General features: G+C 29.8%; 1 protein-coding gene across 2 annotated transcripts; it reads right to left on the bottom strand.

Moving 5' to 3' along the window:
- Positions 1-378: 378 nt before the first annotated feature.
- On the bottom strand, positions 379-3,369 carry rogdi (rogdi atypical leucine zipper). Of its 2 annotated transcripts, none has more exons than XM_015524239.2 (7): positions 2,886-3,369; positions 2,714-2,785; positions 2,524-2,652; positions 1,801-1,961; positions 1,612-1,732; positions 1,329-1,535; positions 379-1,262 (listed from the first exon to the last, which is right to left on the bottom strand). In XM_015524239.2, the coding sequence occupies exons 1-7, from the start codon at positions 2,919-2,921 to the stop codon at positions 1,188-1,190; spliced, it is 801 nt and encodes a 266-aa protein (XP_015379725.1). In that variant the 5' UTR covers positions 2,922-3,369; the 3' UTR covers positions 379-1,187. The 2 variants fall into 2 exon arrangements, with proteins under 2 accessions (XP_015379725.1, XP_015379724.1); XM_015524238.2 differs by having other exon boundaries at positions 1,329-1,538; positions 2,886-3,368.
- Positions 3,370-13,910: the final 10,541 nt, after the last annotated feature.

The following is a 13,910-nucleotide window of genomic DNA, read 5'->3' as shown; positions in this document are numbered from 1 at the left end:
AGTTTACTAATATTTCATTAAAATTATCATAAATAACAAAATATTGCAGGGAAATGATTCAGATAATCAGTTATTTATTGATTGGTAAATAAAAAACTAATGTTGATTAAATATGTTGGTTCAAGCTTATAATAGCGTTTTTAATGCCTTGTTAATACTGTTCATGGGTAGTCAGTAATATAATTATTTAAAATACATTTAACTATTATTTTTGATTTAGTCTGTTTTATAATCTAAATAAAATTGTATAACATGAAAGTAATCCCATCTAATCTATCAAACACGACCATAATATTTTTTGACCATTTTAAGCATATTATTTGATTTAATTTGTAATTGACATACTTTTTTTTTTTTGAGGTTAATTGTAATTACTAATTAGTGTAACATGAATATTTTAATTTTTAAAAAAATGTTCAACAAGATAAAATAAATAATAACTAGTTTCAGAATTACATAAATAATGTACAGCCAATGTACGTGATTCAAAACAATTTTAAATTAATAATAATTAACCTATAAATTGATATTGAATTAAATATTAAATAAAAATAAATAGACAGATATTCTAAACACACAAAATCGTGTTAATATAATATATAAAACTAGAACATGAGCACATTCTATTAAACTAATTATTTACTATAATAATCAGATCAAATTATTGTCCTAAATTGTTAAACATAACTTATGGTGCTAAGTATATATACTATACACAAAATAACTTACAAATAAAATAAATACTTGTATAGTTATCATATCACCATCACTACACAAAATGTATGAGTGTTGTCAAAAAAAATTAACTTAAATAAATAAAATAAAACGAAAAAACTGATATCTATTATAAATAGTATTGAAAATTAAAATTATTAAAGTTTTTAATATTAAAAACAATACTGTTGTCGTATAAAGGATACGAGAAATTACATAACAAATGAAATTTCATCAAAAAACTTTGGCATTAATAATATCAAAATGATTAAAAGTAAATATAGTATAATGTGGAACATATATTTTTTGAAAGCTTACAGCTAAGAATTATTGCTGGAAAAAGATTGTTGAAGAAAATCGGTAACAGACCAAAATATACAATTGTATATTTTTTATAGAATTTATATTCTTCATATTTGATCACTTGATTGTATTTAATAATACCTAATACAAAGAAAGAAATCAACGAATACTTATGACTGTATCGCAATGCTAGAAACTGGTCGCGACAATTGAGTAATATCTCTGTACTGGGTGAACACACAGATCTAAAATAAAAATAAAATATAAAAATTATTCCAAAAAATTAGCATGTGTATAAGTTAAATAATTACCTTGTCTTTGAGTTGCTGAGCTAGCTGTAGAGCAACTGTAAACAGAACGAGGACTTCATTCAACCACGGTACAGTACATTCAGCTTGATACGTGTCATACTTCATTGCACCGTGAGAATTTGATAGTTGGTAAACAGCAAAAATTAGCTTATGACTTTGTATGTAAAAACTTATTGCCAAATCTTCAGGTAAGTTGGGCGTCAAACACTTCTGAAACAAACGTAACCATAGGCTTAGCAATTTCAATGCACGTCAAATTTTTCACTCCAGTAGGGCTACTTACCATGTTTCTGCTTTTAATCAAATCATCAATTGTTCGTTTACGTGGAACTATAAGACTTGTACGACCTCTTTGCAAACACCCTAATAAATTTCGCAGAATGTGTAATACTTCTTCTGAGGAACTAAATAAATTAACAAAAATGTAATTAGGTAAAGCCACATACTTTAAAAAAAAATAAAATTTAAGTACTTGAAAATAGTTTCCTTGTCTATTTTATCAATCTGTAAAATAGCTTGTCTTAGATGATTGCCTGCGTCTTGAACTTGATGCAATTTCCACGGGCAGTCGTGACGAATATTTGTCCGGTACATTATTTGCTGCTGATGTCTCTGTACTTTAAATTGTATGTCCTGCAATAAGTTGTTTATAATTAAAATAAACTTTTCAAAAGAGAAAGTGATACAGGAACTTTTATTTTCAACCAAACTATAACTACTGCAGTAAAAGAGATGAACATTTTATAACTCATTTATTTATAAATATACGAGATTAAAAAAAAAAAAAATTATAACAAAATATATATATAGGTATATATATTTACACATGAAAAAATATTAATATATGTTGATAAAGTTAAAGTTCATTAACTATCAGTTAGATATGTAACATGCATACTACCAACAAATAATAATTGTAATACCTATTATATAAAGGTTTTACTAAAGTAAAAAGGTAGTTATAAGTTAAAAATTTAGCTAGACCAAAAACTTTTATGATTTCATGATTATTTTAATACTACCTACATAATATTGCTAAATGATTTGTTAAACAACACGACCTTGACAAGTTAATTATTAGCAAAACTATAAAGACCCACGACATATTATGGTCAGAAAACAATGACAGTTAATATACAGTAAATAGTATGACGGACAATTATTGGAGAGTGGCTAAGACTGGTAGAACATTTACCGCTTGCAGTATGGTGTCACCAGAAATAGATACAATGCTTTTCAACTGGTCTGGTGACGTGGACAGGACAAATTTTTCCTGTTTGACCTGGACGTCACTGTCCCATGATGGAAAACGTCGAACACATTCCTACAATGAAAGAGTTTAACAACAATTACATGGTGAATGTGGTGGACGACCCGTTACTTACGTTGAGTATGATGTTCAGCTGGTGCAATATGGAGTGCACCTCTTCATTTAACACCCATTCAAATTCTTTTTGCTAGAACGAAAAAAACGAAGTTATAACAAAATATTTCTACAATGAAGTATAAAATGTTTTTAAATTAGGACGTCAAGTGGACCAGTGGACAAACACTTACCAGACACTGGTGTTCCAGTTTGTCACCTTCTGCCATTGTTTCTGACGACGAACGGTCTTCTGTGCGTCAGTTTTATCCCGATGACTCTTGTCGACAGCGATCAGCTGCCACTAGAATTGTCCGCGGACGTCAGTTGTCGACGCATGCAGCCCATTACAAATATTGCAATAATTGAACAATATCGATCGAGGTCGGATGACGGTTGGCGATATCCGGTAGGTACAAACTACTTGGTAATGCGGGAGAATAGATTACCGACGTCGGTTCATACCAACCCTGTCAGAGGTCGTCGGCTATTGGCGAGGAATCGCGACGTCAAAATAATTTTGAATGCGATAATATAATATTATTGTGGTGGATGGAACGGAAAACAATTTATGACGACACCATGACTGGCGAAATGCAAAGAATATAATGAATAATGATTGATCGCTCTTGATCGACAATCGACCCTCGATAATATTATTATGGAGTACGGTCGACTGTAGTGGAGTGCGGAGCGAGTGATAAGGGACGAAGATGAGCGTGCCGTTAAACAGCTGCTGTGATAAGTGATAAGATAACCGCGCCCGTATACCTCTACTCTTTACATTTTCATTCTTGTTACTCCCACTAATTACGGCCTCTTCTTACTTCGTCGATCTGCGTGGAGTCAGAACTCAGAAGTCGTCACTTTGTCAGTGCCCAGTGCCCCAGTGTATTATACTTATCTATGGCCCAGTGGCACGAATTAAAATTAATTGGCAAGAATTTGGAGGATATCGATATCACACCCGCTTATATATAATTCAATAATTGTGACTGTTTCACATAACGGCAAAAATACGACTTAATAATTTTGCGTTCAGCTATTCAAATGTTGTGTTGTTATAGATTTAATACAAGAGTGAAATTACCTTAATATATAAAACTTAAATGTAAGAGTATAATCTTACACTCGTTGGTTTTTTACAATATTTAAATTTTCAAGGATATGAGAATTTTTAAATTCTAGCATATTTCATACTCATAACTTGCCTAAAATTAAAATATCGTGAAAAAACAACGAAAAAATCATATAAATAGTGTTCTTATAGTGTTCTTTCAATACCTTCTAACTTGATATTAGCCATTAGGTAAATTTACTTTAAATGTGGATCCTTTTCAACTTTTCAACTTTAACCCCTCTTGTCTCATACCTATTATTTTATTATGTATAATATAATAAGTAGATATGTATTTTAATATTTAATTATTTTAATTATGTATCTGTGTAATTTTATAATTTTGTACTATTAAAAAAAAAATTATATGATTAGTGAAACACTTAAACCTTTATAATATTATATTATTTATACACAATTTTAAATCATTTTAATTAAAATACTATAAATATATATAATGTATATAATGGACTTGCGGTGTATAAAAGTGATGTAGTATTATAGTCATCTAAACTATCACATTTCTAGCAAAACTATTTTAAGTGTTAGACATTGATATAAATTATTGTTATCTCACGAGAATTGGTTATTTACACTTACAACCTACCTATTACCTAATATAAATGTATTAATAATTATTGAATAATCAATGGTAATACTAAGCATTTACAGTCCCGATCGTCACTCGCTTTCATCAGCAGATAGCGCTGCAACTTACGATTTTAATTAGATTTTTTTTTTAAATTTAATTTTTACTTTATAATATGAATTTTTTATTATATATTACGATATATACAGATTTATGCATGAATGCAGAATGATAAGTTCATGTATTATGAGGGAATAACATTATAAATAGGGGTTACGTGAATAAGCATAATGCTATTAGTGGCACTTAGCTTGGGATTAAAAGGTTAAACAAAAAAATTATGTCAGGAGATATCAGTACCATTTTTTTTTAGTTTGTGGTGTGGATCTTCTGGGAATGTAGGTTATTTATGAGTGGATTGTGTTGGGTTTCTAGTATGGAAAAAATCATCTGCAAAAAAATTCAGCTTCAGCCTCAATCGGTTTAATGCCAAAGTCATTACGAAGGGTTAATATAATGACAAAGGGAAAAGCGTTTGTTAATTTGTTATTTTACGGAGTCTTATGTTTCAGGTTTCTATTAAATATTTTAATTTTAATTTTGTTCTGTTGTAGTTGTACTGTTGTATGTTGAGTATAACGAGTATAAGTAATAAGCATGTTTAGTCAAATAGTGAATCACTCAATCACATATTCACATATAAATATTATTATGTATATTTATTTTAAATATTATTAATTCTTACTGCGTGATTATACTTTGTTTACTTGATTGTTTTATACTTATTTTTAACCATGATATCATTATAAAATAAATTATTAGTATATACCGAGATTATGCACTACTATAGCTGATACGTCATTCCTAGAACATAATTATTGGAAATAGAACTAAACAAACAATTTAAAATGCCCACTTTATATTGTTGTCACTTATATTCATTAGTTCATTACACTTATGTAAACACCGTTTATTTGAAGTTAAATATATTTCAGAGTTTTATTTAAAAGCATATTTAGGTCACCCTTAAAAAAAAAACAAAAATGTATTGGTTCAGTATTATTTGTTTGTTAAAACACTCGAAATAGACTCTCAAGGGACCAAAAGTTAAAAAATATTGTGATATATAAATTGAAATACAGGGTAAAAAATGTTTGTGTAAAATTTGATTACATTAATATTTTGTCAAATTCTAAAATAAGTCTTTTAAAATTAATATGGTATTTTAATAAATAAGCGGATATGAAATTATCAACTGAGATAATTTATGAAGAGTCAGGACTGTTTTGTTGTTGTTGAATGGTAAGAAAATAGCGTAAGTGTAAAATATTTAAATATCATTAAAATAAAAGAGATTGTTCTATATTATAGGTTATTCCAAAATATGTCCTATAAAATGAATTTAGTATACATTTTATCATAATATTGGTAGTGCAACTTTTAATAAATATAGTAACCTGAGCATATGATTTAGACCCGAAGTGGTCTAAAGTGAGGGGAAATATAGTACAATTGATTGGCGAAAACAAAAGGTTTATGAAATGATTTTGATGAATCGGTCTTGCAGAGGTTTACACCGATACATGCCGTGGTGTACGCGCATATGGCGTAGGTACATCATTATGATTATGATGTATTGTAATACATTACATGCACCTAACTTATAGCCGTTATGCTGCAGCGGGTGGCGGGTCGCTATAGGTACCTATATATAGAAATACATATAAAATATGCGAGCGCGTGTGTTTGATCTGAAATTTAGTAAACCATATATTCATTGATTTGTTTCTATTGTTGTTGTATCCTATACTCTTATTATTGTTTCCAACTGTGGACTTTGGTATGGTATAATATATAGATACATTGTATATTTGTATTTTATTACATTTAATTCGGCGGAACCGAAAGCAATTATTCAAACAATCAGTATACACTTTTTGAACAACAAAATACATAACAGTACGCAATTACATGTCCCTTGGCATACCTGCCTCGTTCCTGTTCTATACCTTCTCAATAACACACCATCATAGAATATCATACGGTTTAAATAACCCAACCGATCGCATTGCACGTGAATACAACCACGGTTCTATTCGCGAATAGAAAACTTCGAAATATTCAATTTAAAAATCCCGTCATCCTTAAAATTATAAATTTACGAGCCTATATATGTATATGTATTTCTTTTTTTATGTATCATAATATTTCTTTGAAAATATTAATACCTAATTAAGTAATTTAATTATTTTATTACATACTAACTGATTAATGTATGTATATCCTTATAGGTATTTTACTTGCGCCTCCACAGGCGTTTAAACAAACAGATAAATAATATACATACATACATCTGCTGTCTGCTGTCTATAAGTAAGGTAGATGTCTATAATTTGTTTGTATTAAATTTTTTAAATTGTCCTGCGGTCCCTGAACTTATAGATATTGCACATTGGGTTTACGATATGGTATTGAAACATTTAGTCATAACCAGTGGTTGAATTGGAAAAAAATATAAAGGTGGACTCTAAATAGTCTTAATGAAGTTTAACAATTAGGCAAATTAATTTAATAGTAACCCTATTCCTTGATGAATATAATAAAAGGGTATGCTATAATTTGAAGAAAAATAAAGAGTAGCTCAGCCCCCCTGCATCCTCCCCCAATTCAACCACTGGTTATAGCCTTATAGCCTATATGCTAAGGACTAAGGCTCTAGCCTATAGATAGATATGGATAAAATCACAGCGTGTTATCAATTTCAACGCTGCGGAAAACTATGTTTAAAAACAAACTAAGTACAATATTTGCGTTACACAGCATATTAATTAGGTACTATAGTAACTATAATACCTAATATTAACGTTATATTCGTATCAAAAGCATCATATCAAAAATCTGAAATCAGTCAACAAAGAGTAATAGAAAAAATAAATACAGTTATAACTTTCTAAGTTTCTTGCTCAGAGTGATGGATCAAAGATGGAACTTTTAAGTCTGTAAAAATGTTTTTTATACTAACTATTTTTTTCAATTTCTTTATTCAACTAATTCCATACAAAATGGTAGTTTTGGAATTGTTTTACCGTAGGTACCTATGCCACTTTAGTAGTAAAAAAAAATCCACGGAAAAAAAACCAAGAAAAAAAATACAGGGAAAAACAAGCCATGGGAAAAATAAGCCACGAAAAAAAAGTCAAATTACAATAATTAAATGTATAAAAATTAAAATTAAAGTATTAAATTAGGTACTATTTAAACAATTTTTACACATTATATTGGTCAAATAAATAAAAAATAATTATAATTAAATATATAAAAAATTTAAATTTAAAGTATTATTCAAATTTTTTAAACATTGGTAAAAAGTGTTTAATTAATACTTAATTTAATACTTTAATTTTGATTGTTATATATTTAATTATTGTAATTTGACTTTTTTTCCCCTACATTCGCCGCCCTATACTTCTATGCGTTTCACTTAAAACAAGTAGGGGTACGCTGAGATATCTCGAATTTTTCTAAGATATAATTATGGTGCTCAGCCCACCAGTCATCACCAAGTCAAGCACTGTATGTAAAAGATAATTATTTCTTTTGTTTAATGAATAATATACGTTTAATATTAGGTACCGCATCAGCGACTCGGCATTGAAAATCCAATTTGTGAGAAACGTCGTTTCTTCTTAATTTAATGATTGAGATAAGCAGCAAGGATGTAAGAACATTTTTTGTGATTTGTCACCGATTAGAGGAGTCAATCGATTAAAGTTACTTAGTTACCTCGTCGCACTGAAGTTACATTGTGATGAGACGTATATAGCGTGCGACGATGTACCTACCTACTCCAATATCACTCGTCGGAATGATATCGACTCGGTTAGACAGAGTAACCGTTTGACAGTATGCAACATATACATGTGCTGATAAGCTCGGTTATACATTTTGTCAGTTTACTCCGGGTTAAATTATTGATCTTGAAATAAAATCCAAATCCAGTGTCGTCTTGATACAACGAATCTTATTTCAACCATATGCGTTGCCTCTTATATATTGATGGCCTTTTGTCTGGATAAGAATCGAATTGTAAAAATATAGTCATCAATAACGCCGTTTTCGACATAGAAAAACTGTTTATTTTTGGTGGATAAGAGTAAAGATCAATAAAATAAACGATTATGAATTTTTTTTTTTATGTTTAATACGTGACTATATGTGACTATGTGAATATATCCATTTTTTTTTTTTGTATAAATTTATATTTGGTTTTGATTGCATAGGTAGTTGATTTTTAGATAATATATTTATTATCTATCTTAGTGAGCCAAATATAATATGAATGATATGTAACGAAATCAGTGACAAGCATCTGTTATTAGTGCCTAGTGGTATTTTTGGGTCAAATAAAGAAACTTATTTTATTGAATTTAAAAATCATAATATATAAATAATTATTATACAATACAATATGTGCATTTTTTTTTCATTATTACATAGCAGGATGTGTCGTATATACACTTTCGGGAAATATACTTATCGACGTTTGAGTACTCAAGTAAGAAGTATTTTTTATTCAGACGTAAAACAATTATTACCAAAAACCAACCTAAATAAATTATTTATTATAAATCGTTAATGAATTAATCCGCACTATAGGCGTCGTTTGCATGAGAACGTTCGTGATGGTGTCAACACTGTCAACGCTACCGTCAAATTAGAGACTCCTCGTGTCAGTGCGTCCGCAATGTTATATAAAGATTAAAGAGTACCTATATAGCTGCCTCAGCTCCCTCAGCACATCTCGCTTAATCGGCCTAGTTATTAAAATATTTACTACGTTTATGTGTATAATAATATTTGACCAAGTTAAATAATATTTATTACTACATAAGTTTAAAATAATAATTGAAGACGACTGTATACAATATACGACAGTCGGTAAGTAAAACAATTTAAATTTAAATATTATCACTAACGAATTATTGTTCTGAATTAGTGGGGGGGGGGCTTGATCACTCATCTGTGTGCCACTATCTGATGAAGAGTGTAGTAATAGTTTGAATTTATAACTTTTTTAATCGATTTTTCGTACTCTTGAAAATATTCAAATACCCTTTCACTCATTGTTATAACCTTTGTTGATAATATTTGAGTTAAAATAAATATATTACAACTTTATAAAAATACATTTAAATGTAACTTTTATATAAGCTATCTTAATTTATTATGTACCTATCTAAATACCTATAAATTTTCATTTTTTGTTTTTGAATAATTTAATAGAATTGAAAATAAATTTAGTATAGGTATGGATATATACTAATATACTATATAGTATACAGATTAAATGTAAGCAGTATAAAATAATAATTAATAACTAATATTGTATTTATAATAGTCTTACAATTTCATAACATTATTATTATTTTGGTTAAGTTACTATTTGTCATTTTATGACGTTTAGGTTTTAAATGTTTTAATATTGAATAACATTATTTATTTAGAGATCAAATTAATAATTTGTATTTGAATCATTTTTTTCACCGTAAATGTAGTGATCTTATGAAAAAAACTGCAGACCACTAGATACTGATCCAGTGATTAAATTAAATTAACTTAGGTCATATATATTCTCAAACGTAATAATACAGAACAACCGTTTCCTAATTTATGTTCATTGTAAAAGTGTAATTTAAATATTTTAGCTTAAAACAATAAAGGAATAATCCTTATGAATAATGTTTACAATGTTCATATACTTATATACAAATATTAACTTAATATAATATCAACTAAAACGTATTGAAAACCTGCAAAATAATGTTAGGTACGTTTACGTTAATATCTCACATTTTTTAAATGTTGGCGTATTTAACACATTTTATATTGTGAGCGGAGCGATGAATGTATTGATTTTGCAATGATGAGTGTTTTTTTATAAAGTCTTTTTGGCCAAAAAAAAGTTGAATAAATACATTAGAAACTTATTTTGTATAATGAATTAAGTAGAATTTAGAATTATTTTTTTATTGACGGATATTTTAATAGGTATTTTAAATGCAACTTACAACTTGTAATTTCTATTATTCGGTGCTCCATTTGGTTGAGGGCACTGAGCTGTGCCCCACGTACCTATATAGAGTAAAGACGGAATCATTTATATAGATATTTAATAGTAGTTATATGCATCGTTTGAAAGGTATTTGTACCTTTTTTATAATAATATTATGGTATATAATTATAAGTTTTATAATGCGATAAACCTACCGAATATTCTCGTAATTACCGTTGTTGGCTTGTGGGTTTCCCTTATAGGCAGATTTAATTGTGTATGTACTGTGTGTAGGTATATATTGTATATAATATATAGTATATTATCAGTGGCGTAGAAAGACTTGTTAGCGCCCCTGGCCAACCTAGGAAAATGCGCCTTTTAAGCGATTAAAAAATTGACGAAAATACGAAATGATATATTTTTTTATTTTTTATATATTATATAATTAGGCAATACAACATTATATAATTATCAGTTATTATAACAATGTAATTTAGAACTTCAAAAATTTTCTTTTCTTGCTTTAAGGCTATAGAGAATTCATCGATGATTTCGTCATATGAAATTTGTCTAGAAAATTCATGTTCTATGGATAAAAGTGCCATGCTTGTGAGTCTCTCTTGTCCAATAGTTGATCTATTTGCACCCCTTCATAATTTGTGCCCCTGGCGTAGGCACAGTTCGCCATACCCTTGCTACGCCACTGTATATTATGTCTAATATATTGTATATTTATGTATAAACTTGTGCTGCGCAAGAGGTGAATTTGTAGTTTGTACAGTTTGTCTCTCGGAGTCCATACACGCCCATTTTGAATATAACTTTTTTTGCGTAATAATGAATTTACAAGATAATAAAATTGAGACAATTTATATGTGATGATGTAATATACCTACATTATATAATGTTTACGTGTATATAGCTCTGAGACAATCGCATTATAATGTATTAATGTGATGGATGCGCCTTAGAGTTTTCTATGTGTATAATAATATACGGTCTTTGCCATCGTGCGTAGTATATACAGTATTTCCGGATTTATCTGTGTATATATATTATTTGGGGATTGAGGGGATTGATTGATGTACACAATATTCTTCGTTGTAGTAAGCAATCTTCATATTTATAATAATATAAAATATGAAATAGAATCATAATATGACAACATATTTAGTAGAAATCTGAATCATATTATATAGTATAACATAGCATGTCATATTTTTTGCATCTATGCATTCGAGGAGTGTCTCAAGCCATGGGGTTGTTTGAACACTTAAAACACACCCTGACTACGCAGGACTGCTATGTCTTATGCGGTATATAGCTTATGTGATTATTATTTTATTGATAAGTTCTTAAATTGATATTTTTTATATCATTCATTAAAAATGAATTCCCCCTAGTAGCCTTATCACCCCCCCCCCCCCCCCCGCCAAAAAAAATAATCCCCATTTTGATGTCTCACACGCGATGTTTCATATATTTTCTGATGACGGGCGTTATGCCACGGATCACCGGAATTTAAAAATCTAAAACATCGCATGTGACACTTCAAAATAGGGGTTTCGGGGATGAAAATTCCGGTGGTATTCTCTGTATTGAGATATGTTTAAAATTAAACGAGAAAGGTGTACCTCAAGTCCTGCGTTTGTCGTTTGTGAATAAAGTGAAACGCAAAATATGTTTTAGATTCCACTCAATAACTTTACACGAGGGTATAGTCAATGTTTGTACGGAAAACTCTTAAATATGGCGAAACAACTGTCTGTATTTAAGAATTAAAAATTAAAACATATATGACGACGTTATGCTATTGCAGTATTGCTTACCTATACATATATTATTATGAACATTATTTAATATTGACTATTGTGTTTGTTTCGACGTGTATACCTACACAATATATACCTATTATACTATTATTGTAATTTAATATATTATGCACCTACCCACTGCCTTAAATTCGTTCGTCCGTACACGATAACAACGATAGTTTCGTAAACTTAACAACAAAGTTTCTCGGGTAACGGACGGCGCAGGGTTGGAGAAAAAAAATCGTCAAACCGAGAATTCCCTCTCACCCTTTTCACCCACCGTTCATCATCGCCCGGCCTTTGCATTATAATCGCATTTACGCGGTTCGTGTGCGCAAATCACACTGTATGCACTCGTTGTGGTATAATAATAAATTCACGTCGCAAATACATGTATATTGTATACATATTGTATTATTTCTCGTTTATATGTGTGTGCGTATTCTACGGAGTATATACATATATTATATACTTCTATACGTAGAAAACGGTCGACCTACACATTTTTTAAATTTTCCGAGAAAACAAAAGACGGTATGGTCCCTCTTCTGCGCGCAAGGATGATTACCCTCTCATATTTTGTCCGGGCGCCCGGGAATTGGGCCACTAAAATTTTATCCAGCGACACGGTAGTGTCGCGAGCTAAGTAAAAAAAAAAGGAAGGCGAAGCACTCGACCGTGTATATATACAGAAACCTAAACATTCCCATTTAATACGTGTTAATATTTTGGTATTCTTTATTAAAGGCTGTAGGTCTAATAAATGAACCAAATAGTTAGAATGAGATATCAATCGATCGAGAAAATCATAGGCTACGTGCTTTTATAATTTTAAATAGAATCGGTTGAATAGTATTTTAGTTATGATCAAAAAACTGTGGATATTTAAGTGATCATTTTATATTACTTTCGCCGCCGGCTGCCGTATTAAACGCGTCATGTTGACGGGACGAGTGAGAGGATTTTTGCGACGGCGGCGTGTGTCTCCCACTACTATTGCTTCCCCCCACCGCTAGACACATACAACATACTAACACGCGAACATGGTCCACAATCGCTTATCAGTTATCGGTATCGGTGCATTCTGTTTTCGTAATTTGAAATTTCGTTCTTTCGTCTCGCGTCCTGCGTACGAGCTTGTTGTCGGCGTTATTGTCTCGTGTCCATAATATTATTATTCAATGCACGTGGTATCACCAAACCTAACCGTATCGACTATCTATCATTTTCCATTGAGCATTTTATTGTTAAATAATATATAGTCGTTATAATAATAATTATTATTATAACAGTCTTTATTATAATTTATAATACTTTATTGTGACTGTCTTCATATTTGTGTCGAATTGTGTCTACATTAAAAATGGTAACTTAACTCCAAAAGGCGCGAGATATGAGGAAAAAAAATATCAGGAGTCTACTCAATCTAAAATCGTAGTTGAAAGTTATAATAGTACTACTATTAAACAGTGCAGTATTAACACGGTACATGAAGTACCACTAAAAAGAAAGAATCCAAAATCCAAACAGTTATTTCCATTTTATTAAATATTGAAAAATGTACCAATAGATCAATTGGTAAATTAAAAATGCCTCTGGTTCAAGGTAGGTGTACTGCAGATAGAGTATTAAAATGGGTACTGA

Source organism: Diuraphis noxia, unplaced genomic scaffold (assembly GCF_037042655.1).
Source record: "Diuraphis noxia isolate RWA-SAM2 unplaced genomic scaffold, SU_Dnox_SAM2 contig0004, whole genome shotgun sequence".
NCBI classification, from domain to species: domain Eukaryota; kingdom Metazoa; phylum Arthropoda; class Insecta; order Hemiptera; family Aphididae; genus Diuraphis; species Diuraphis noxia.
The sequence above is the reverse complement of the archived record's forward strand: the minus strand, read 5'-3'. Positions and strand labels throughout refer to the sequence as shown.